The sequence below is a fragment of the Fringilla coelebs genome (assembly GCF_963513975.1).
Source record: "Fringilla coelebs genome assembly, chromosome: 19".
Taxonomy (NCBI): Eukaryota; Metazoa; Chordata; class Aves; order Passeriformes; family Fringillidae; genus Fringilla; species Fringilla coelebs.
In genome coordinates this window covers 14,238,224-14,264,568 of record NC_140045.1, presented here as the reverse complement: position 1 = coordinate 14,264,568, position 26,345 = coordinate 14,238,224, and the positions used below count along the sequence as shown (strand labels likewise).

Genomic DNA, 26,345 nt, shown 5'->3' with positions numbered 1-26,345 from the left:
AGACCGCAATAAAGTCTCCGTGGAAACCTTGCTATCCCCGTATCTGCGGATAAAGAGGAGAAAAAAATGACTGAGATGCCCTCAACACCATAATGACCCCAGTGCCTGGCCCCCAGCTGGCGTCTCCCTGCAGCCGTGGGGGGACAAGGCATGGGAATTCCCAGCCTGGAAGTGAGTGTGCAGCGCACGGAGCCCACGGGAGCCGCCCCGGGAGCGCCGAACGGGCCCGCGGCAACTCGCGGCCCCGACGGTGCGGCCCCTCCCGCCGCCAGCCAATCAACGCGTCCTCCGCTCCCCTCGCCCCGCCCCTTCTTATTATGCGAGAACCTGCAGCTGTGATTGGCTGAGGGGGCCGCCCGTCCCCCGGGCCCGCGCCCCGCCCCCGCTGCTCTGCCTGCGCTACCGGCGGCGGGCGTGGAGCGGGCCGGGCGGCAGCGCCGGGCGGTGGCGGCGGCGATGGCGATGGCGATGGGGCTGTGCTGAGGCTCCGCGGGTGCCCATGAGGCGCCAGGCAGAGCCGAGCCGAGCCGGCCGGGCTCCAGCCATGCATCCCGGTGCGCCCGCGGGCACATGGGGCAGCGCTTGAACCGCTGCCTCGATGTTCCCGTTGCGTTGCCGCCGCTGAGGCGGAGGCTGCTGCTGCTCTTCATCATGCTCTTCCTCTGGCTCTATATGTTCTACTCGTGCGCCGGCTCCTGCGCCGGGCTGACGACCCGCGGGTCCCCCGCGCCGCCCCGCACCGCCCCGCCGCTGCCGGGAGAGCCGGGCGAGGAGAGCAGCCTGGAGGAGCAGCGGGCAGCGCCCGACGCCGGCAGCCCCATCTCTAGCTTCTTCAACGGCTCCGGTACCAAGCGGCTGCCGCAGGCCATCATCATCGGCGTGAAGAAGGGCGGGACGCGGGCGCTGCTGGAGTTCCTGCGGGTGCACCCCGACGTGCGCGCCGTCGGCGCCGAGCCCCACTTCTTCGACCGCAACTACGAGCGGGGACTCGCCTGGTACAGGTACGGGCCGGGCCGGGCAGGGGCCCCGCGGCGGGACGGGGCTGAGCGGGGTCCCAGCCGTCCTGCGCTCGCCGCTCCGATGCGGGTATGCGGCCGCCCCGGGCTTCGGAGCAGACTGGGGAGCGCCCGGGGCGAAGAGTAAATGCTCCGCTAAATGCTTTCCCCCGAAAAAACACCCCTAAAAATATAATAAACCCAGAGAGCAACTTGCGGTCCCCGTTAGCCCAGGCGGCGGCGGAGCGTCTGCGGGTTTTCCGCGAGCCAAACCGTATTTAATTTTTTTTAAAGGTTACATATTAATTTAATATTTTTAAACACTCTTATTCCGCTGTACTTCCCGGTCTTTTGCTGGAGCGTACTTTTCCTCCAGCTCGGGGTGTTGCTGAGGGATGACTGGTGTGCCTCCCGGGTCTGCACGGGCTGGCGGGCGGTGCGCTCAGCGACCGCGTGTTCGAGGGGTTTTTGACCCGTTTGGGTTTGGTTTCTTGGTTTTGGGGGGTTTTTTTGTACCCATGGGTTTTCTCTTTTTCCCCTTTTCGTGTGGGGGAGGCGAGGTGGGGAGGATTTACCCGTATGGGAATTTTTTTGCCCGTTTGGAGGGGATTTGACCCGTTCCGGGAGCGCTGCCTGGGACTGGCAGGCGGCAGCTCCACGTTCCAGTTAAAACTTCCTCACTCGCTGCCTGCATTCAGTCTCCGTTAACTTTCTGCTTCCCCGTAATCATCTGTGGAGCCCGAAGTCGCGATCGCCAGCCCGGCGCTGGACTGCGGGAACCGTGTGCGGTGTAGCGGGTAACGGGCGCGTCGGGAACTGGATGAACCCTTTGCACTGGGAGAAAATTATAAATTTGTGGCTTGCATCCTGTAAGGATGGATGTAATTGTAAGCGATTTTGCGAGGAGCAGCCCGGTCCGGGATGTCTGTGTGCGGGTTGGCTCGGCGGAGAGGGCGGCGGTGGGTGCGGAGGAGAAGTGCGATCGGATACCGAACGCGGGGCGACCCCCGTTTCGGTGCCTTTCTCACCCTTTTCCGATTGAAGATCCTTTATCAGGGGTGTTTTGAATATGTCTTTCTACTGAGTGTTTACAGGAATGCTAAAGAAGCCGAGATGGAAACTTTGAAGCTAGATGGGAGCTGTGGAGTTACGAATTGTAACCTCTTTGTAGTCTTGAAACTCCCACCCGACAAGTCCGATTAGGTTTATGTCTCTTTTTTTTTAATGTTGCCATCTCCCAGCAGTTAGTGAAATGAGTGTAGGATAAGATCTGATGAAGAGGAAGTAATTTTTGAAAGCCTTTTCATTTTAGGAAATTCTGTCATCTCGGTGGAGGCTGTAATGTGTTGTCCCACAGCAGCCCAAATGAAAGATTTGTAAATTCAGCTGAGTTTAAAAATCTCACATTTTGAAGAACTTGCGTATAACAGAGCAGAAAACCTGTCAGGATTTATCAGCAAAATGGTGTTGTATGTGTTGAACTCTGTTTTTAATTAGGCACCTAAATTAGACCATAAAATGGTTGATTAATCTTTTACAAGTAGGAGGTGGAAGGGGAGAAGGAGAGAATAATGCTTATGATTGAGTTCATCTGTTATCCCAGATGTAGTGGGTGAAAGCCAATATTTAAAGGATATACATTATTTTTAAATTTGGAGAACAGGTATTGTGTGTAACTTCTAAAACTTCACCTTATCTGCTGCTGAATTTTAAGCAGCATGGGCCCTATCCCTGCAAATACACTGTAGTTTTTAATTAGTATCTTTGCAAAAGATGTTTTAGCTCTTTAAGCTGAGATCTGACAAATGTTGAGGTCTGAATGGTGATACTCTCAAGCAGCAAGAGATGCTGGAAGTCTTGAAATCAGTTGTGTGTGATTCACCCCGGAGATGGGAGTGTGTCTGGCTGTCTGTGGGACTGGGATCTGGGTCAACTGAGGGGGGAACTAATTAATGCAAAATACTTTGGAGAGGATGAAAACCAGCAGACAAGTTGTTATATATTGTGCATTATTTCTAACTTAATTAGAATTAGATGCATAAGTTTGTTCCTATAAATTTAGTCATTAGAAGTCAGATCTTATAGAGTAGTAACTCCAAGCTCTTGCTGACTTCAGTGAATCTTGGCTTCCTAGCACTCCTCAAGAACACATTTATTTCTCCCAGACCTAATGAGGCTTTTATTTATTATATTAGTATCAATAAGGAGATGTGTTTATATTTTATTGTTAGCATTTCAGTACAGTTGGATTAAAGATGCTGTAAAAGTTGTGTGGTGTCTGTATGGTGCAGTGAGCTGGGCAAGCCTCGTCTTTATTTTTCAGGTGCTTTTGCTCAAATCTACTGAACTTTGGAACTGGGGGAGTTACTGTGTCCTCAGCACCCAGAGTGCAGTGTAAATCCGATTGCCTGGCTTTCAAAAGACGAAGATAGAATTTTTGACCCGTGTCTCATTTGAAATGTATTTTAGCTAATTGGCTAAATCTGTTTATGTTTGTTAGGAGTTTTTGTTTGTTTAAGTTGTTCCTGCCATCCAAAATCTTTTTCAGATTTTCAAGATGGAAGGGCAATGAGATTTACTTGTTTAGCTTGATGAATTCTTATTTTTGGACGTGATTGCGATTAATCCTGTTTAACTACTTATTTCTGCCTGAAGTTTTCATCTATTGAAAATAACTTTAGAAAGAGGAAACACAAACTTGTTCCTTGCTCCATTTTCTGTCAAGTGAAATGAAATCTGCTGGTTTGTTTCCATAGTGTGGAATGAAGAACACCATCAAGTGGTGCTGAGTATCATTCCTGATAAGCAGGGGAGAAACAAGACAAATTAAATGGTTTTTTTTTGATTGTGAGATAACTAAAATTTGGTGGAAATAACTTCTGTATGCACATTGCAGGGTTTTCTCCCCCCTCTCTCCTCCCCTGTAATGAATACAGCATGTTACCTGTTTCTAGTGAAAATATATATTGTGACAGGGGAGGAATGGGATCCAGCCACTATTGCAAACTAATTTTATGAAGTGCCTTGAATTTTTGGATAGTAGAGAAGTTCCCTCTTTGTGGCAGTAGGGAGTTCAGCTCCACAGCCTGTGTGCATGTGTTTGGCTGAGCAGCCTCAGGGATGTCGTTGCTCTCTTTGGGGTTTACTGTAGACCTTGGTGGCAAGGAACGAAATATTTCTTCCAAGCATAGAAAATCAGTTGTTGAATTTCTTTTATGATTTTCTTCATTTGATTCAACAATAATGAATTTTGAAATGTCCTATGGACTTGAAAGCCTGTTGTCCTATAATTATTGTAAGAAAAAATGATTGTCATTAGTGTTATATGTTTTGGATTTTTTCTTTTTTTGTTGTTATTTTCAGCCCAGTGGGCTGTAATGCCCAGTCCCTCCTGCCTTGGGCTGGCTGTTGTCAGCCCTACTCAGCATCACTGATTTATATTTCAAGTCTGTCGCTCTCTGCTAGGAACCCCTGTGCCGTGGCTGTGCCAGCTGTAACTGCGATCGCAGGACTAGGCTGAGCTCCTCTGCCTCTAGCAGTACACCAGGGAGACCTTTTGTCCTTTTTCCTTCTTTTTCCTTATAGAAAATTCTTAAAATGCTGGTGCTTTGTCTTCCCGCTACTCCTAGGTTGCCTTAATTCATTGTCCTTGCTGAGACTGGGTGATTTGGATCAGCAGGATCAGGCCCTGTCATCTGGTGGTGTGTGATAAACTGTTTCAAATATGCATTTCTTAGACTCTGAAATTGCTTGGACTTTAGGGTGCAAAGTACTGCTTGAAAAAAATTCATGAATTGGGAGAAACTTCCTTATTTTTTATATTTTTCCCCATGAGCCTCCTTTTTTTTCCCCCCAAGGAATGTGTGGGGGTACAAGCCGGTGCTTGCAATTGGCCAGGTTGTGAGCAAGGGAAGAATAAGGTTAAAAGTTTGGGGTGAAAGCCCTGATGAACCAAATCTTGAGCAAGGCAGAATTTTTTTCCCCTGTGTTTAGCTATTGTCTATAATCTCTGCTTTAATGAAGGTTTAATACCTGCTGCTTAATTGCCTTCCCAGTGATGCATAGACCTAGCAGCACCGGCAGAATTGTGGTTGGTTTTCACTGAGTGTCACATGGTTTATTGGCCCCAGGAGGTTTGGGAACAGTCCTGATACTCCCAACTGGACTTTGGGTGCAAATGACTGCATCTCAGCAAAGACTGGTTCCTCCACTATATTCCTGTGAGTTGTGCTGGGTCAGAACAAGCATCTCCTAAAGGACAGATGTGTTCTCTGGGAAGGTTTTGCCAAACAATTTTGGTATTGAGATTTTCTTTTCTTGATGTGAAAAAAAATTTGAGACTCAACTATTGACCTTGCATTGTGTTGTGCTTAAGCAAGTGGGGACTGTTAAGGGTCCCCTCAGAATGTGCAGGGAGTTCAGTGCCGCCTTGGCTGCTGCAGCGGCTCCCTACGACGCTCCCTGAGCTGCTGTGTAATGTTGGGAGGAAAATGGCCCCCCAAAAGAAGGTCTGGGCTGCTATAATCAGTCAGCAAGGCCCTTGTGTTTGCATGGGATCATTCCTTTAGATCTGAGGAGGGTTGAGTTGTTCAAACAGATGGCAAAGATTATTCGTGTTGCTGGGGTTTCAGTGCACTGCTCTGTTTCAAGCATGTTGCCCGATATGACGCACGTGACAAGTTCTTCCCAGCACGACGCTGGGGGGGATGACATTGTCTGTTGTGATCGGGTTTCATGGCCTCACCTGTTGAGCTGCTGAACTTTTCAAAGTTGACCAAGCGTTGGGGGTGACGGATGCGGATGGTGGATCTGCCTGGCTAATCGTGTTAGCGCAGGACCCCGTGGCCTGCCGGGAGCATTGTGCTCCTTGGCATGAAAATGATGGGAATGAAAACCCACGGGCTCGGCTCTGAGTTTGGGATTTATTACTTTTTTCTTTTCAAGTGGGCCATGGCAGGTGTCTGTAACACACACCGAGCGTTGGATATCTCAAGGCACTTCCAGGCAAGGCTTTGTTTTTAAAAGCATCCAGCAAGCCCTGCGTGCAGTGGCTATAGAAACTCTACCCAAACTATTGTTCTTTGGAGCTGTATTTCCAATCTGCCTGATGATAACAATGTCCTGTATTTGGGCCTTTATTGCTGCGTTCTGTTCACTTGAGCCTGGGTTTGGGGCTATTTACCCATCCCAACTAGGAAGAACTCTAATTTAGTGACCATTCAACACAGGATTCATGTCTCCTGGTGGTATGACCATGGGTCACCAATCGGTTCAGGTGATAATGAACGGGCCAGGCCATGTGGGATGGGTAACATATGGGTTCAAAGAACAACAAATACTGGGGCACGTTGTCTCAATGGTGTAATTAGTGGGTCAGGGGCTATCAGCTACTACCTGTTGTCACCATGTGGTGCGTGAAGACGGGCTTCTTCCTTGGTTTGTGGGAAATGACTAAGTGCTGTGCTGGGTCCTGACTTGCTGCTGATGACTGTACTGGGGCTTGCCCTAACCATTGCAATTCCAGGTCTTTCAGCAGCTTGCTGTATATTTAATTAGCTTTCCAGAAACACCAGGTACTTTTTAAAGGTACTCAGCCCAGCAGCAGGCAGAAGGCAACAGAGTAAATGGACCTTATCTTAGCTTTTTTAATGGAAACAAGGGGTCCTGTGACAGAACATATTGATTATCAGCAGGCTGAGAGGAAAGGAGGGGTGAATTCAGGACAGGCGTTTGTGGTGGTGTAACTTTGCCTTCAAGGAGTTGCTCCCAGTCTGAAGGTGGTGGGAAGGGGTGCAGAGACAAGTGGGGAAGGGCATCACATTGTGCCATGGGTCAGATGAAGGGAAGAAATGGAGGTCAGGAGAACAGTCCCTCTGTCTCCACCTACGGAGAGCAGGGTCTGCTTGGCTGAGATGTGTGGTGTAACTTTGTCCCTATTGGATCACTGTTAGGAGTGGACTGTCTCTCCTGGTGCCACGCTGGCTTTGAGCGTTCCCTGTGGTGGTTTTCCTCCTAGGAATAGCCATGAAGGAGGAGGAAATTAACTTAGTGATGATGATTTGTCATGCGGTGCCCTTGTACTGGGAAGGTCCAGAGGTGAGGAGGGACTTTTGGGAGCTGGCTTGCTTGGCTGCCTGACCTTTCGTCCTGGCCCTGTGGCCTCAAGAATCATTCAGACAAGACCAGAAGCTTTGGTGTTTGGGACTTTAGATGATGGTGGTGGGAATGTTAGAGAAAAATAGGTGTACAGGTGCTGCTGGCAGATCTCACACTGATTTCTGGTAAATGAATAATTCCATTTTTAAAATCTTTCTGTCAAGATATGTGAGCATGGCAATGCCTTACCACGTGGTGGCTAGGGAAACTTTATTTAAAGAAAAATAATTCCAGGTTCTGCTAAATGCTTTACATCTGTGTTAACCTCCTTGGAGACGCCCTGGAACTAGCCTGCTTCTGCAGCAGTTTTGTTCTCCCTGTACAGAAAAGGGAGGGAGGAAGAACTCTCTAGAGGGATGGTGTGACCTAGCCCTGGCATCAAGGGAGTCATGGCTCTGTTTGGCAGCAGGTCTGACCCAGAGTTTAATTTGCAGCCTGTCTGGGATGCAGAGTGGCGTGGCTGACCCTGCCCTCGATGTGGCTTGTGTCACACTGGGAGCCTGGCTTTGCTATCCCTGTGCTGGTGGGTGTCATCCTCCCTTGTCCTGGTCTTCTTGTGAGTGTTGTGCTAATAAAATTCCATAGGTCAGAGCTGTAATTTGACCGGTCTTCTCTGCTGGTACAGGGGATTTCTATGAATACACCAAAGTGGTTGGTTTGTAATAAAAATGAGCAGTTGTAACCTTTCCCTGGAACTGACACAGACTTTGCATTCTCGTCAATGCAGCAGGCAGCTCTTCCAGAAGAAAGGGAGAGTTATTGTGCAGAGGCTTTCATTTTATATGCCAACGTACAATATTATAGGTGGATGTGTGTATTTGACAGATCCTTCCTAAAAGTGAGCACAAGGCCAAATCCTGCATTGCCACAAACATGGTCCAACAGTACTGAGTATGACTGTATTCTGCTACACTAATTCCATTTAAAAATACACTTTTTCATGTGGGAAGTTGGCTCTGATGAGGAGACGAGTCTTCAGCAGCATGTGGTGACAGAGACTGAACCAGGTCCCCAAACATGACTGTGTCTAACGCAGTCCAGAACTCTGCCTAGGGATGGGCTCCAAGGTCAGACCCTCAGTGTGCATCCATGTGACTGTGCAGAAAATATCCCCACAGAAACCAAAATATGTTACAATTATTAACTTCAATAAAGCATCTTGACAAGCTTTATATTAAAGCCTCAAGCTTTCAGCCTCTTTTGCGTTTTTATCAAATGCAAAGTTCCATTAAAGCTTGAAAGTCTTGAAACTTGTAAACTCAAAACTTCATATGTGGGTGAATGGCACAGGGAGGCATAGGAAATCTTTGGAAAAGTGCTCATTTAGTGAAAGGGCCATTGAGCTGGGGTTACGCTCCAGTAGTATTTTTGATTTGGAATGGGGTCCAGAGGCTGAGCAGGCTCAGAGCATGGATCCTCCTGTCACTAGGGGGAGGGTGAAACCCCAGCGTCTTCCTAATAAAGTGCTTTGCTTCTTCACTGAGCTATGAAATATTTTTTAAAAAAACCTGGCAAGGCCTGCAGCTTTGGCATGCCTTCTGTTTGTTTTCCTAAAGATGCATTAGACTTGGAAGGCAATCAGGAGGTGTTGGAGTAAACAGGAGGTGTGTCCCAGCCCTTCAGTCCTGGAGTGGCTGTACACAGTCCTCTGCTGTTTGTACACAGGGCCATGAATGCTGTTGCTAAACGTGAATTGCAGAGGGACCCCGTGACTGTGCTGTGCCCTGTGTCTCTGCGTGTGGGAACAAATGTGCTGCCCGCCACTGAGGTGCTGTGCCTCTGCTCTGAGCCCCTGCGCGCACCTCAGGTGCCACATTTAGTGAATTGTGCCAGGTCAGAGCCAGCGTCCCGAGTACTAGGGGGTTCCATCCTCCACAAGTGGGTCGGAATGGGGCAAGCTCATGAAGGTCTCACCTGTGACCAGTGGGGCAGTGGTAGATGTCTCTGTGGCTCTGAGCATCCCTGGGCTCCTGCTCTGACTTTATTATGGCTGGACCAACCAAAGAGAGCTACAAAAAGCCAGGCAGCCTGGGCATTGCCCCTTGTTGAGGACATGCTTAGCAAAGCCCAACTTCCCTTCCCCAGTGCAATGCACTGACTTGCTGCAACTTCACACAAAGCTTGTAACACCTTCTTTTCCTCCCCTTTTAATTTCCCTCTTGAGCTAGTCTGGTAACTAATGAGCCTTGGGCTGTCTACATGGCATTTAGAAAAGCAGAGGGAATAGCTAATACAGAGTGTTGAGCAGGGAAGGAAGCCTTGAGAGGAGATATCAGCCTTGCCAAAGCAGAAGTGGAATAGCCGGTTAGGGTTTCAGCCAGGGTTTGCTGCAAGCCGAGAGGGGCCAGGAGCTGCTGTGTGCCCCGGTAATTACAGAGGAGCCACCGGGCACACACCAGAGCCTTGGCCAGCTGCCCTGGCTGCACCGCCACTGCTGCCTCCCCCTGGAGATGATTCCAAGGTCAAACTGCTCAATGCAGTGTAATAATTAATTGGGCTATATATAAACAGAAAGCTCATGTGGTCCTAAAGTAGCTTAAGAACCCGTGGGTTTCCTCTTCTCCGCCTTCCTCCCCACAGTCTCCCTCTTCTGGGGCTCCTCTGCGGGTGAGCCCAGCAGTTGTCGCAGGCTCGGCTGTTCCTGCAGGGCTCACCAGTTGGGTTTAGCAGCTGCACAGCTGGGTTGGAGCCCAGAAATGATAGAAGCAGAGCAATGCCTGCTCTGCCTCACCCAGTTCCCCTGTCAAACCCACTGCTGGAGGGGGTGGGAGGACAGGGCATATGCCAAGTCTCTGCCTTCCCAGAGTGAATCGCTTTACTCAGTGGTGGTGCCTGATGGGGAAGAGCCCCGAGCTGGGAATAGCTGCTGGCATTTGCCTCCAATAACAGGCATTCCAAAGCTCCTCTTGCTTTGAGACTCAGTACAGTAAGAGCTAGGCTGGACAGCTTGTTCTCCATCATGGGGAACATGGGGAAGCTACAGTGTGGGGTTCAAAACTTCCCCGAAGGCATGTTCGTGCGGTATTTGCAGAATGGAGGGAAAGAATAAGCTGGGCTAGGTTTCCTGGAAGAGCTATGAAAATCTAAGTTTGTAACGAGGCTAGAAACTCGACCCAAACATTTGCTAGCCTTGTGACTCCTGGGGAGCTGAGGCTTATATGGTATCAAAATTGATAATGCTCTTCTATTCATTTTCTCATGTATTGATCTAAAACTGGTTGAAGGTCTCTCCAAACTCCAAATGTAAAAATTTAGGGATAACATTTATTTAAGCTCCGTGTTATTTTCAATGTAGCTGCAGAAACATCTTAGCGAAAATTAAAAATCAGATTTCTTAATCAAGCATTAGTGATTATGTGCTGTCAAGGCAGTTGGAGAAGGGCAGAGCAGCTTCCAGCTCTTCCAGACCAGCCCAGGTTTTACAGCAGAGGCATATACATGCCCTGAACCCATCAGCAAAGTCTGAGCCTTGGTTTTGCACAGAGAAATCCTTGAAAACCAAAGAGGCCCCCACGTCTGGCTCCAGGAGTCGGGCAATGAGCATCGTCACTGCCCATGTTTGCTCTGGACCCTCTTCTACTGCTTCCTAAGGCATTTCCTCATGCACATCTAGACTGAGGGCCACCACTGGGGGTGAGGACTGGTGGAGGAGATGCCCAGGGTGATGGGCTCCATGTGAGTGGCTGTGTTTTGGTAGTGTAGATTGCCCATCTCCACCTCCCTGGCTCTCCAAGGCAGAGCTGACTTCTCTCACTTTTCAAGCACCAGGCTGCATCTATATCCGGGGGATGGAGGCAGAGAGAAAGGACTTTGTGGAGCTCACAATGGAATCCCAGAGCGGTTCAGCCGGGTCAGAGGGGGTTGTGCTGTCTCTTTAAGAACCCAAGGGTGTAGAGATCAAAGGTGTGGGTGAGTCAATTACAATTCACATTTGGTTCATCCATATGTTTGGGTATTTGAAAAGCTTCAATAGTCACCCATTTTATATCTCTTATGCCCATTGATTTGTTAATCTGACACTTGGTTTCATCTGAATAATAATAGCTGTCATTCAGAGTCCTCAGTGTTCAGGGAAAAGTCATTTCACTTGGGTTGTGCTCTAAGGCCTTGGCAGACTGGTCCACGGTGCTCTTTATGTACAAGGCCTTGAAGGACTTGTGGATAATTCAGCCCCATAGCTGGCTCTGGAAGTAAATTGGCTCTGAATAAAAGCAGGGTGGGATGCTGGAGGTTGCTAGAGGGCTTTGGCACGTGTAGTTTTACTCATAAAGTCCTTCCTGGTTGTCACCATAGCCATGGACCTGCCATCACAGTGCATGGGGTGTGAAGTGATGGCAGGGTTACACACAAAGACTACCCAAGCCATAAGAAATGACAAGCAGGCCCTCTTAAATAGTGCCTGAGTGCTCTGGACTAGATCAAATCATTGGTATGGCCATGTGAAGTCTCTAATTATGTGAATACCTTTTTAATGAGAAGCAGTGCTTTGCATCTGTTGTACTTGCAGCAGAGCATCTCCACCAGCTGAGCCTGCTCTTTAAAGAGCTCTTGGCTGGGTGTCATTGACTGTTTATGACCACGCCAAGATCCCAGGTAATGACTGGGCAGAAAGGCAGTCTGCAGACAGACCTGCTCCTTCATGTTTCCCTAATTGGCACCTGTCTCCCTTCTTCACTGGGAATTTCTCTCCTTCCCAAGGCTGGTTTGGTTCCTTCTGGTTTACCCCGAGTCCTGCAGTGTCACTGGGGACGCAGGGATGTGGTGGCACCACAAACCTGCAGCCTGATTGCCTCAGTGGGCATGCTGGGTTTTAGTCCTGGAAATGATTTGTATTTTCTCTCTTGGATTCTTGATGTGAGGTGTCAAAGGGAGGGAAGAGTCAGGAGGTTCATCCTAGCCTGACTAGAGATGTTGGTGGAAAAAAATCTCATTCTGGACAGATGTCTCACTGCCCTGGTCTGTTTGCCACAGAGAGATCTTGATTTCCAGCACTACTCCTTTATGAGAGCGAATCACAAATCCATTTACAAATGAGTTGAGGTGACAATCCCATTTGTGTTAAAATGCATTTAGGGATCAGTACTGAGAGGATCACCGGTGTATTAATTTGCCAGGCCTTTTGTTCCAGTGGGTGGCAAAATTAGCTCATCCCAATGGGGGTCACACTGACCTGGCCAGTGCCCAGATTAGTGATGGTTGGGGTTGGTGCCACCCCTCCCTTCTGAGAAGAAAGCAGCAGACTTTCAGAAGTTATTAGGTGTTTCAGCTGAGAATAAAGTCTAAACCAATTTTAAATTCTTGACCCACTCAATGAGATGCTAAGGGTAGTGAGCAGTTGGTGATACAGGACATGCTTGGTTGGTTGAACACCCTCCCGGTTTTCCTCTGATGGATTTGTTCTTCCCTGCTGTTACTGGCCACAAGAAAGGTCCTCTGGCGGTCGGAGGGGCATCCCCTTCTGTCTGTCATAGCTGAGGAGAAGCCTCAGTGCTGCACAGTTTCAAGGCTGGTTTGGGTGCTGCTGAAGAGGCAGGTGGAATCGTGCAGCTGAGGTTTGACAGCACCCTGTTGGCATTACTTGGCCTGTGGAACATATGTACATGATCAGAAAGGGCAGGAAAAAACATAACTTTCTTTCTTCATAATGAAAATGGAAGGCTGACTGTTTTCTGCACTGTTGTTTTGAAGGTCTTTGCTGTTCAGGTGGTGCTGGATGCCGTTGGATTACTTTTGGTGCAGAAAGTGGATTCCTGGAGATCCTGCATGGCTTTTTTGAAAAACTGTAGATGTAAATGTGTCTCAAGATTTGTTTCAAGCCTGGTCTGGCCCTGGCCACCCTGTGAAATCCCTCCCCACATGCTGTGGAAGAGCTAGTGGTCTCTGGTTCAGATGTGACAGAGAAGATGTTCCAGGGCATGTCAATGCACAGAGGAAAGTGCTGCTGGGTGAATGAAGTGTCCCTGTTTCCCCCTCCCTGCTTTGTTATGTCCATGGTGAGGAAGAGGATCCAGAGCAGAGCTGCCACCAGTCCCTTTTTGGGGCTCTAACTCAGCACAGTGTTTCAAGCCTGACTTTGGCATGTCTTACTGCAAGGGTAGGCAAATCGTGGGGAATACTCTCCCAGCATGAGTTATGATCTGAAGGGTGAGAGCTGGGGTATCACTCAGGTCTCCAAAGTCTAGCAGGAGGCTTTTTTCTCTAATCATGGCTGTGAAGACCCAGAGCAGGAAGGCTGGGCTTAATTAGGAGAGATGTGTGTCAAGGTGGCAAACAAAGTGCTCCCTGTGCAAATGCTGGGCCACTCGTGCAGGTGTTTTACAAAAGGCGACATTATCAGGGTAACTCATTACCTGCCCGTGCAGGCACACAGATTAGGGCATTTGTTTCCGTGGCGGGGGAAAATACAAAAGACCTCTCAGCAGGGCTGTGATTTATGAGCATTGCATTAGGGGAGCATGGTCATACCTGTATCTTGCTGGAGTGGCTGTTGACTTGTATTTCCTTTTGGAGTTGGCTCTTTGCTATGTGGGTTGAGGTTTTTTTCCCTATTTCTAGCAGAGTTGGAGCAGGTGAAATGTGGTGGCTTGGCAGTGCCCCAGAGGAGAGGCAAAGCCTGGGAAGTTCATCTCCTTGTAGTGCTCTCCTGGGTAGAAATTTGTCAGGTCTTTCTGAGTGTCAGTGGGGGTGGACCAGGGTTGGCCACTCACATTCAGCTGCTTTTTGGGGGCTGGAGAGAGGCTGCTGCCATGGTCACTACAGGGTTACTTAACCAGAAAGTTGATTTATGAGTGTGTGCCATAGAAATCTATATCCATATAACTGGCATGGACCCGCACCCTAGAATGGCCCCAACCCGAGGTTTTTTCTGTTGAACCAGCTCCTTTTCTGGGAAACTGGCGAAGTTGCCTATTGCAGCACAGCTACAGAAACAGCGTGGGAGTGTGTTGCTGCCATACAGATGACTGGGGGGTACGAGATGTGACCATCTCCCCTGCATTGATTACACCAGATGTGCTCTCTGGGTCCACATCGAGGTGTACCCTGCTTGTGGGACTCCCCACCTCCAGCATACAGCAAAACGACTCACTGGAACAGGGCCTGGAAGAGGAGGTACTGTAGGGATGAGGCTGGTGGGATAACCTCCTGGGGGCTACCTGGATTGGGAATACCTCCTAGTGTCCTAGCCAGGGGCAGGAGCCTCAGGGGGCTCTGGTGTCACAGGTGGAATGAGCCAGGAGGATGTTCTCTTCCATGTGCAGTGGTGGGTAGTTTCACCCTTGGATGAGTTCTGGTGCCACTTGGTTTGGGCATCTAATTCCTGAAACACCTGGTGGTCCTGGGACAGTGGCAGGATGCAAACAGGCTGTACTCTTTCTGTAGTGCCACCTCCGTGTGTCTCAGTACCCACTTCTGCCTCCCCCAGATCCCAGATCCTCACATCTCTGGGGCTTAACCTGATTATATTGCTCCTTTAGCTGCAAGGAAGCATTTTCCCAAGACCTAGGAGGAAGAGAGATGTCTTGAAGACCTGTAAGGAGCAGTGCCCCGGGTGGTTTAACGTCCTTGAGAGGATTAGTCCTGTTGCTACAATTAAGAGAGCGAATTGGTCAGTGCTGTTTGGGGCTGTGGACTCGATGCCTGAATGTGCCACCACTGCTGGTGCTCCTGCCACACTGGGAGTTTGTGCCTGAGCCTTGATGGCAGGGAAGGGGTGAGAGGGAAGAAGCTGTGGTGTGAGCATTGGGCCTTGGTGCCTCTTGGACGTGTCTGAGTGGCTGTTGTGGGGCAAGAAAGCTGACAGCGAGGTGTAGGCTTTGGCTGGGACTGTGGGAACAGCCCAGTTATTCTCCTGATGGAGTTGAAGCCAAACCCCCGAGATCAGAGTCTCTGTGTTCATGTGGACTGTCTTAGTCCCACATCGTCTGCTGCAGGAGACCTTCCTGACACCTGGGTACTGTGGATGTGTTTTGGATATCCCATCATTATGATTTCTTCATCTGCTTCTAAGCCTCTTCCAAGGGAGGCTTCCTTTGCACAGGCCTACTCTGAGCTAGCAAAAGCCTTGCAAGAGCTGTGGGGTTTTTGTCTTTTTTATTTGTCTCCACACTTAAGCCAATAGCTCCAGACCCTGAATCTCTCTGCTGGCTTTTCTCTGGACAAGGACATTCTGTGCTTGCAGGTGCTCACCCAGCCCAGATGCTGGTTTCAGCTTCTCATGAGGGCAGGATTGGTACTGCTTAAGCAAAGCTGAGTTCAAGAATTCATGTCTCTGGTGCAAGGATGTGTTGAACCATCACTCTTCAAGAGCAGAACTTTGTCTTGCAATGAATAAGTGGATCTATCAAATCTTTACATAGTAGGAGGTTAGTACACATAATGTTTACTCTAGGCTATAAAATCTGGAGGGAGGAAGAGTTGCTGGTCTTTCTGGTTGCAAAAGAATGAGAGGCAGAGGCAGTCCAGAGAATTTATTTTTTACCAGGAATGAGTTGTAAGCACTGAAATATCTCTGGATGCCTAAAATTCTTCCTCTCTCCTCCCTTTCAGGCCGTTGTCTCTTTAATTTATTGAGAAAAATGTTTCTACACTTTTGCAATAAACTCTCGCACACTGTGACAGTAATCTTGGCTTGTTACAAGCCTGCAACTGGTGCAGCTCTGGAGGAGTTGCTGATTTCCCAGAGCGAGCAGAGCTGAGCTGCCTGCTTCTGGTGCAAGGGCTGAGGACTCGCACTGGTGGCCTCCAGGTGCCAGAAGAGAGGGAAGAGGATTACACTGGTGCAACTGAGGTGCTCCTGCAGGGATAAATTCCAGTTAAACACTCCAACGGGGTGCATGAAGAGCTGTCACGGAGCAGGAATAAAACACACAGTTTGGTGCAGACAGTTGGTGCTGCAATCTGCTGATAAAGGGGCTTTAGTCCCAGTTTGTCAGTTAGCTCCGTCGTATTTCCTGCTGAGTTCAGGGGATTTTTCCCCCTTAAATCACGAGTTTCACAGAACTTCCCTCTCCCTGCTCTGCTTTTAAACAAAACCAGTCTTTTTGTCCTTTTTGGGGGAAATGGAGACAGATTAGAGTTATCTCACATGACTTGACCGGTGGGCAGCACAGCCCGGTGATGCCGGGCAATATTCTAAAGAACTCACCCATGAACAGCAATTAGCTTTTAATTGTGGCACTGCCGCCTGCCCGGGGCTGCCGGAACAGCACCGGGCGCTCTTTGTCGCCGGAGCGGCACCAGGGGGGACCCTCGGCCATGAAAGGGGAGCGGCGGTGACCGAAAGGAATAAGATGCTCATTTCAGCCCCACCCCCTTACTGCGCTCAAAAGCTCTTATTTTCAGAGCAAAGCACTATTGAAGCATCGGGACAATGGAGCCCAAATCCTGCTGGGGGAAGGGAGATGCTGGCAATTGCATCTTTTGTTGCTTTTCCTTCTTTATTTGCCTATGGCCTCCCCCATCCCACCCCTCCAAGAAATCCACATAGATGCTCGCTAGATGATAATGAAATCACTTTCTTGGGACCTTGCTAATAGGATTATAATTATTACTGGAGATGAACTGGAGTGAATAGAATATTTACCATTTCATCTTAAATTATTGTAAATCCCTCCAAAGCAGCCCTTTGATATGTAAAGTGCTGCTCCTCTCCCCCGGTGAAGATAATTATTTAGTGGAAGTTCAGAGCTTTTAAGTATGGTGGGGACTAGAAAGAGGCTTCCATGTTTACATAAAGAGAAGAGGAGGGCCTGTGTAATGAACTGGGGACGTTGATGAATATCTTGCCTGGGTCCAGCAAAGGAGGAGGGAAAGTTCTTGCTTAGCAGTTGTAACATCTCGCGCTGTTATTTGGGGAAGAGGTAAAAAAATAATTGGAAATTTAGCTCTTCCTAATCCAAAGGAAGCTCCACATCCCTGCAGCCTGTGTTCAGTTGGTGCATGGCCTAACCAGTGACAGTGGCAACATCCTGAGTTTGTTCTGTGGAGCTGGAGGAATTTCTGTTGGAGGAATGACCAAGTAGCCTGGGCATCCTCAGCCTGGCAGAGAGATTTCTTGGGGGAAGGTATGGTACTTGCCAGACTTGGAGCTAGGCTGGAGATGGAGGGAGGGATGGACTGGTGAGATGGTGTAAGGACTGGGGCTACGGTGTGAGGGCAGGGGCTGGTGAAAATGGGCAAAGCAAGGAGCCTTTCCTTGGATGGGCTGTGCATGCTCAGTCATATTTCCTGCTGAGTTCAGGAGGAATCATAGAATGTCCTGGCTTGGAAGGGACCATGAATATCCCCTCATGTCATCGCCCTGCAAGGATACCACCCACTAGACCAGATTTCTCAGGGCCCCATCCAACCTGGCCTTGAACACTTACAGGAATGGGGCAGCGACCTAGACAAGGAGTTGGAAGAGAGATTGACTGAGGATTGCTAGGTGGACAAAGTGCATCAGGCAAAAGAAGGCCTCTGTACCTGAATTTGGATGGAGGCTGAGAAAGCAGTAGGGGACAGCATGCTGCTTGCCCCATTCTTGCTCTGCCCTTTCCCTTGCCCTCCTCTGGCTAGGGCTGGAGATCCCCAGGCCACAAGGGGAGGACTGCACCCTGTGGGTACTTTCATGTTAGCATCTGCAAGGAGGGTGCCCTTCTCTCAGCTTTCCAGGGTAGTCTTGGCTCCTTGAACACTTACAGAGGCCACCCTGAATGGAGCATGAGCTCAGGTAGGAAGGGGGATTGCTCCAATCAGCCACCTCCAAGGCCACCTTTATGCCTTTGCATCCTTTGCCAAGGAACAAGCATGTACCAGGAGCGATGGTGACATCACCCATCACCCAGGAGTCCTTGTGGAACCTGGGCTTCTGTATTGTGCTTCCTGGTGAAAGCATAAGCCTGTTCTGTGCAGACAAGAGTCCCACCAAGTGTTTCTGCTGATCTAAGTTATTCCTCCTCAGTAGGTGGCAGCTATATGGTACACCATATATGGCACTTTGATACAGAAGGCAGCAGCCCTGCAAGGGATAGCATGTCATATCTTGGTTATGAGACTGCTTCTAATTAACCCATTTAATCTCATGCAGTAGGGGAGGCATGTGGGTGAGAGATGTGTTTTGTCTGGCAGAGGGTGGGAGGCTGCCTTTGCAGCAGAGGCTGGTGGAGCTTGTTATACCCATTGCTGTTCCCAGAGGCACAAACCCTCCATGGATCAGGCCCTGCTTTGTCTAGGGGGATGCTCAGATGCTGCTGAAATCTGTCTGTTCAGCTCTGTGGCTGGGTTAGCTCCCAGCTGTCCAGCATAGAGAGGGTCCAGCCTCTGTGGTGGCTCCCAGATCTGATTTGAAAGCAGTGACTTTTGAAGAGGTGAATAAAGTCTTTTATTAAAAAACAAAAACAAAAACAAAAAAACCCAAAAAAACCTAAATGCAAAAAATATCCTAAAGCATGATATTTGCTGCAGTGCTTTGCCCCCTCCTTGGGCACTTCTTGCTTTGATTTGCCAGGGCTGGTTGGTGTGTCCTGGCTGTGCCATGTGCAGTGGGGACGAAAGGGCCATCTGCCACTGCCCTGCACCTCCTCACTCCCCAGACCTTTGATGGAGTTTTTTTGTCAGCATCAAAGGAGCTTGGATTAGACTCCACAGCCAGACCAGAGCCTGTTCCTGTGGAGTACATGGTGATGCCACCTATGGCCACCAGCTCTTTGGTCCCATCACAATCCCAGAGCACCTTCATCACGGATACTCTTCCCACACAATTACTGTCCTCTCCCTCCTTTAATCCCCAAAATTCCCCAGCAAGTGAAGGGCACCTAGCAGATTTGGGGACAGGGAGCAAGGAGCATGAGAAAAACATTAATTTCAGGCCGACATATTTTTTCCTCCTTTCCCTCCTTCTTCACCTACTCCTTCCTCACGCCCAAAGTTCATTAATTCCCATCATCTGGTTTGTGTAATCATCGTGGCGAGTGTTTGGTGGAGCTGGATAGGGTTACATCCATTTCAAAAAGGCCGAGGCTGGTTCCCAGCCGTTCCCTTTTATTGTTGTATAATTTGCCAACCCAAACAACAGACTCCTGCTTGAGACAAAGGCACACATGTTGCTCTTACCACTGGTCATAAAAAAAGGAGAGGCTGCCTGCTACTGTATAGGTCTGTGGTGCAACAGCAGCTGAAGCCAAGGAAAATTTTTGGTAAGATGGTGTATGAAATAATAAAGCAGCAAGCGCTCACACCCCCAAAGAGGAATTTGCTATTGCTTCTTTTCTCTCTATTTCTTCCTCTTCCTCCAACTCCCTCATTGCCCTTTCCCACTGCTGTCACCAGAAAGCGGAGTCAAAGCCAAGCAGGTAATTTTGAAGCCAGTTGACCTGTGTGCTGGTGGCAGGGTTTGTGATGCAATTAAAACTTTTTTTTTTTTTTTTTTTTGTTTTATTTACTTTATATTACTTTAACAGTCTTTCCCAGAGCTGGTCAGGTTCTTGCTTTTAAGGAGTATTGCTGGGATTCAGCGGTTTTGTGATCAGCCATGCAGGCAAAGGGTCAGGAGGGGACCAGTGTGGTGGCCTCAGGAGCTGAGCTGGTGATGCTTTGGGGTTTTGATTGATGAGCATCTGAGCTCTTGCTCATGGTCAGGTGCCAGTGTGGGGCTACAGCTGTGTGGTTTTAATCCATCCAGCCCCTGGCTGCTCCTACCAGCACTACCAAGCTACCCAGCATGAAACCTTCCTCAGAAAGGAAAGCCCATCCTCTCAGCTCTGGAGCTTCTGTTGGGCAGCAGGACACCTGAGTGAGCTGGCCTTGGCTGGGCAGCCTGGCAGGGGCAGGCGGTCGTGGCTGCACCCCGGCTTAGCCCTGCCCTGGGCTCTGGCAGAGCAGAGGGTTTATCCCAGCAGGTGTTGGCCGTGGCAGGAGGTGCATGGGGGGAACCAACAGACGTCCCCAGGGATAAAACCAGACACCACAGCTGTGCTCTGCCCTGCACTCGTCTGTCCTACCTGTGGCAAATAATGCAGCAACAGGTTGTGGGGGTCCTCTCACCCCCCGGCATGTTCCTCCTTGAGAAGTAACAGCAGATTAGCCTGGAGCCCCTCTGTGCAGACAAAAGCTGCCACAAAGGGCATTAGGCTTCAGGATTGGATTACCATGTGGCCACCTGTCATCCCCACTTTGTAAATTTATCTCGCTCTGGGTCTGATTTTCACATTGGAGAAGTTTGCGCTTAAAAACGCTCACAAAATCCCCTGCTCCAGTGCCTTTCCAAGCAACAGCCTGGCTGAGTTCATCTTAGTATCCCTCCTTATTCCAGGCTTCAGAGCTGCATGGGGCTGGGGATTAGGGCTGTTTGATTGAAGAGAGCCTTTATTACATTAGTTTAAGTGGTTAATAGGTAAAGTAGGCCAATCCATCTTTAGACTAAGCCTATCACTTCGCCTACGAAGGGTGCAGGCTTCACCGAGGAAACGTTCATTAAAGGAAAAGCTTTTCCTCTGTCCCTCTTGACATGTTAATAGCTCAGGGTTAGGGGCTTGCTCTTTGCCTGTGCAAAATTCATAGCTGTGCAATTTCTTAGCTGTGCTCATGCAGCAACTTCCTCCCCTTGCTGGGACCCAGTTGCTGGCAGCTCTGCCCCAGTCAGCAGTGCTGAGCCCCAGCAGTGCTTTCTGGCTGGGCTGGGTGGGGAATAAAGGATGCTGGGAGTCTGCTGGTGCTCCTCATCCTCATTTCCTTCTTCCATGCCCAATAAGCAGGTGCCTCGTCCCTTCTCAAGCAGGGAAGTGGGGATGGAGTCCAAATGACAGGTAGAGGCAGTGCTTTGGTGCTGGGACTTTCTGCTGTGGGATGTTCTCAAGGCCAGAAGTATTTGTGGGTTTGCAAGGATTAGAGAGTTCATAGTCGCTATGAAATAGGATGATTTGGATGCAGATCCTGTCTCCAGAGGTCTTTGAACTCCAGGTTGCCAGAAGGCAGGAGGATAACAAGGCAGGAGGGATGGCTTGCCAAGGTTTTCATGCCATATTTTCTACTACAGTTTCCACCATGGTCCTCAGTGGTGTCTCTATCCAGCCCTGGGACTCAGCTGAGCTCTCTATTTCCCACAGCCTGGTTCCCTCTGTCATCTCCCTCTGCTCTCCTGTATGGACAGCAGTGGTAGCTGCACCTCTGCCTTTCTCACCTTGTGTCTGGCAGTGCTGGCAGGAGCTGCCCATGCCTCCATGGTGCCTGAGAATCCTCCGTGGAAACAGAGGCTCCACGGTGGTCACAAGCTGCCAGGGGTGATCTGTGTCCACCTGAGCTGAACGGGGGTTTCTGCTGGACCCCACCCCTGTCTTCCAAGGGGCTGCATCCCGCCAGGACATCGTGGCTTCTCACCATCACAGCTCCTCTTTCCCCTCCCAAAGCAGCAGCTGTAGTTTAGCATGGCCCTTGCTGTCTTGGAGCCCCAGGAGCAGATATGTTCAGCTCTGGATCTGGTCCTCCTTCCGCCAAAATGTATGTCCAGTGTGTTGTGTTGGAGCTGCAGTGCTCTGCTGGGCCAAGCTGCCCTTCTCCAGCTGTGGCTTGAATGGAAATAAATTCTTCTTCTTCTTTCCACCACTATGAGCTCAGACCAGCCAACGTACCAGCTCTTTCTGTCCCTGAGGCTCTGCTGTCTCTGGCTGCCAGCATGATGGATAGTGCCTCTGTGGGAGATTATGGAAACCATGGGAAAGCTCCTCACAACTGACATGCCCATGCAGTAAAACTTTGCTCCTGGATGTAGTGTTGTCAGAGGTTCAAACGACCTCTATGGGCCACAATACTTGGCTTCACTTGCAGCTGTCTTTCTTTCATGCCGCCACTTTACAAACAAAGCAGAGTCTGAGACAATCTTGAGAGTCGCAGTTTTGGGCTATGCCTGGCACCTATGTGGTACAATGAAGGGAGGGCAGGAGCAGGGGCCCAAGGGCTGTTTTTGGTGAATCCAGGCCTTGTACATGGGGTGAAGGTTCTGTTTCTGCCTCTGCTCACCTCAGCCCATGTTAGCCAACCTGAGGGCAGTAGGTGTGTCAATGTGCCTTGTTCTGCTTTGCTTGCTGTGATGGGTCACCGGCAAAATGTTCTTGAATTGCCAAGAATTCAGGCCCTCTCCAAAAATAACAATCTGGGAGGTTTAGGCTTGCCCAGAACGGAATACTTTCAGCCACAAGTGCAGTGTGGGTCCAGGAGATGAACTGCTCTGCAAAGGGGCTGATACAAGGCCAATGGATGCCTCTTAGGTAAGAGTTACTCCCTGCTTTCTTCCACTTATGATGAGCTCCTCTGTATTTGCTGAAATGCCAATTAAGAACCTGTGTTTCCCAACTGAATCAACTGACTTGGCACTCCATCCCCAGCAATTTCCTCTTGTTTCACAGCCCAGCCCTGCCCAATGCCTTTCTTGTGCAAGGAGGGGAAAAATAAACCTTGCATCATTCCCATGAGACTGATAAATACTGGCTGTAGTAGTCCTGGAGGAGAAATCAGTCCCAAAGTGCAGGGCCCCATACAACCAGCAATCCAATGAACCTGACCTAAAGCTGAAGGGCTTCAGTGGAACACAGGCAACCTGAGAGTGTTTTGGGAAGCCTTCTCCTCTCTAGGCCAGGTCCCAGGCCATTAAGGACTTCATGGGTGGAAAACAACCTCTTGAATCAAGCTGAAAAGCAGTTGGTGGCCAGTGCAGGATGTAGAACTTGGGTTTAATGTGGTCATAAAAGGGGACACTGCTTAATGAGCAAATGTTGAAATCTACCTCAGCCCACGACAAATTTAGGAGTTGCTCTGAGTGTTATTGACTGGCCCTATTCTGTCACAGCATTATGGGGTTGCAGAGTTGGCCAGAAAGGCGGAGGATTAGTCAGAGTTTTATTCTGGTTGCTGGTTTTGGCACACATACTAGCTCCTGCCTTCCAGAAGCTCTCACATCCCAGGTATCTGGTAGACCAGTGTGATTTTTATCTGCATGTGAAACTCTACTTGTGTGGACTTGAAATCCCAGCCTTCAGGGTTGCCACCACCTCTGGCCACAAGCTGATATCCTCTTCCTCCAGGGTCCAGTTTGTCCATTACCACTGCTACCTGAGTGCCATGCAGATCTGGCCCAGGGTTTGTCTCCCACCTTGGGGCTGTGGAGAAGGGGCTTTATGGGCAGCCTCTCGGCACAGCTCACGGGGAGGATGGAGGCGCAGCCACTGGGTGCCCCTTGCCAGTAAACAAATTGCACAAAGGTCATGCCAGAGGCTGGTGAAGTAAAATACCAAGTACAGTGTGAGCTCACCAATAGTTGCATAAAAGGCTACTGACCAAATTTCATAGACATGGGATGATTTTCGGTGCAAACAGACCTCTCATTCCTGGATTCCCTGTTATTTGCCCTCAGAACAGATTGGTCAGTTTTCTTCCCTTGAGTTCCCTTGCCCTTAATAAGGGCAGCCATTGGCTTTAGCACAAATTATCAGTGGCTGTTTTAATTGCAAGAGCCCTGGTGGTCTTTGCTGTGGAAGCATAAAAGCAGTCGGGGAGGAGATGGCTGTTGGGAGCAGCCTCTGTGTGGTGTCCTGTGGCTGAGGGAATCACAGCTTCAGGCTTGCAGATCACACACTGGCTGCTTGTTTCTCTGTGCTGTGTGGATGCTTTGAAAACTTAATCAAGTTTTATAACTTTAATTTTGTGCTTGACTCCCCTTTTGCCTTTTCTTTTCAAATGTCTCTCAACCCAGAGCAAATGAGTCTGTTTGGGCTGTAAAGGGAAAGAACTGGCAAACGGTGTAAAATACTTTAACTTGCCTAGTGAATAATAGGAAAAAATTACTCTTCCTGCTTCATGCCACTTCCATCAATTCTGCAAGCTCCCTATTCTTTCCCCATGTGGTTAATTAGGAATAGGCAAGGAATAAGGTGAAATTGCTGGAAGTTTTAAGTTTTAAAAGTACTTTGTGAAGGTATGTCCTGCCTGTGTGCTGAGGTTGTATCCCATATCCTGACCTGCTGTAACCCGTGGGGCAGTGCTGGGGTGGGGTTTTCCTCATTGTCTCTGGGACTGGGATGTGCTGAAGATGCCATGGGCAGCTCTTGATGCCCTTTCTAGTTCATGTGAGGAAACAAGTGATAGGGAATAGTAAAGCAGGGGGTGAAACTGCATGCAAGAGGACACCTGTGAGTGAAGTCCTGCTGTTGGCAAGCCAGAGAAAAATTGCACCCTCTTGCCTGAACTGGGAAAATTTTGCACTTGGAATGCTGAGGGAAAATGTGGTGGACGTACTCTTGCGATCTCCTGCTTTTCTGCTGTACCATCCTCTCATTCCCATGGGAAAAGGAGCTCTGGATTGGGGCTGAGGTCTCAGTGGTGTTGTCATGAGCTAAAACAGTCACCTGGTGCAGCTCAGGACCCATCCTGACCAATCTAGATACATTCAGCCACGGTCCAAGCACAGAATGTAGCTCAGCTAATCCACTCATGAGTAACTGGGGGATTACTCAACTGGATTTCTAATACAGTGGCCTTTAATAATAATCCTCCCCTAATCCCTAAATCAATGGGAAATGGATTTGTCTGTATGATCCAAATGGCCTGTGAAGGCATTTTAGGGAGAAGAATTCTTGTGTATCTATGTTTGAACATACATTTAAATGCATATGGATATTTTTGTTCCTCTTCCTTGTCCTTCTGACCCATGTCTGTGTGTTTTGCTGGCAGGGAGCTGATGCCCAGGACCCTGGAGGGGCAGATCACCATGGAGAAGACCCCCAGCTACTTTGTCACCAAGGAGGCCCCAGCCCGCATCTCCTCCATGTGCAAGGGCACCAAGCTGATCGTGGTGGTGCGCGACCCCGTCACCAGAGCCATCTCGGACTACACCCAGACGCTCTCCAAGAAGCCTGACATCCCCACCTTCGAGAGCCTGACCTTCAAAAACAGGACTACAGGCCTCATTGACACCTCCTGGAGCGCCATCCAGATCGGCATCTACGCCAAGCACCTGGAGAACTGGCTGCTGCACTTCCCCATCGGGCAGATCCTCTTCGTCAGCGGGGAGCGGCTGATCCGCGACCCTGCGGGGGAGCTGGGCAGGGTCCAGGACTTTCTGGGCCTCAAGAGGATCATCACGGACAAACACTTCTACTTCAACAAAACCAAGGGCTTCCCGTGCCTGAAGAAGGCGGAGGGCAGCAGCAAACCCCACTGCCTGGGCAAGACCAAAGGCAGGACCCACCCTGACATCGACCAGGAGGTGGTGCGGAGGCTGCGGGACTTCTACCGGCCCTTCAACATGAAGTTCTACCAGATGACAGGGCAGGACTTCGGCTGGGAATGAGCCTGGCATGGGAAAGTCCCCTGTTATTTGCCCAGCACGGTTTGCTTATATAAAGAGATATATATGTATGTAAAATGTACAGAAATCTATTTTATAATAATTTATTTTTAATTCCTAAGCAATTAATTCACTAAGCTGCCTAACTGCACTGGCTAGAACGGTAGCCTGTAACCTGTTTAACATTCCACAGTGTTTAATTCTAATGTCTCTCCTTTCCTTATTTTTTTGCCCTTCTTCTTTCTCTTTAGTTTGGTTTGTAACAGACAGCGCTTCCACTTTTCCTAAACAAAATTTGTATTTAAAAATCAAAAGGAGGGAGGGAGGGGAAGCACAAGTTTATTTTTGTTACGGGTATCTGGCCTTTATAAACACTTGCTTTCCCTATTCCAGTGTCCCAGTCTCTGCTCCGCTGTTGTGCTCCCTCATCCCACAGTTTTCTGGCTAGTTCCATGGCCCTGGGGGGTGTTTCTCTGGGGTGGGTGGGAGGAAGGCTGGGCATCCCTGCACCCCACATACCTCTGCTGAGCAGCAGCATTTTTCCCAGTGGCTGTAAGCCTGGGAACCCCAAGCCAAGGGCTCCTGCTTAGGATTGCCAGGAGGCCAATGTGCTCTTTTTCCAGCAGAGAAGCTGCAGAGCTTGTTGCATAGGCAAAGCTCTCCTCAGTACAGTTTTCCTTCCTGCTTTTTGTCCAGGAGGTTCTTTCCCACAATCCCTCTATGCATTTAAAATCTTTCCTGCAGGACAAATGTAAAATGCTGCGTCTGTGTGTGACATGTGGTGCTGGTCAAAGTGACTTGCAGAAAGCATCGCTCCAGGAGCACCCATGCACACCAGGCACTGCTGGGAGATGGCAGTGCCTGCAGCACGTGGAGCA

General features: G+C 49.4%; 1 protein-coding gene across 1 annotated transcript; it reads left to right on the top strand.

The window, feature by feature from the left end:
- The first annotated feature begins 457 nt into the window (after positions 1-457).
- On the top strand, positions 458-25,784 carry LOC311161028 (heparan sulfate glucosamine 3-O-sulfotransferase 3B1-like). Its single transcript, XM_084218287.1, has 2 exons — positions 458-1,001; positions 24,852-25,784. Exons 1-2 carry the CDS (start codon positions 571-573, stop codon positions 25,468-25,470), a joined length of 1,050 nt encoding a protein of 349 aa, XP_084074413.1. The 5' UTR covers positions 458-570; the 3' UTR covers positions 25,471-25,784.
- Positions 25,785-26,345: the final 561 nt, after the last annotated feature.

Coding starts and splice junctions, on each gene's coding strand:
- LOC311161028 (XM_084218287.1), top strand. CDS start 571: ATGGGGCAGCGCTTGAACCGCTGCCTCGATGTTCCCGTTGCGTTGCCG. Junction 1,002..24,851: donor CGGGGACTCGCCTGGTACAG/GTACGGGCCGGG, acceptor TTTTGCTGGCAG/GGAGCTGATGCCCAGGACCC.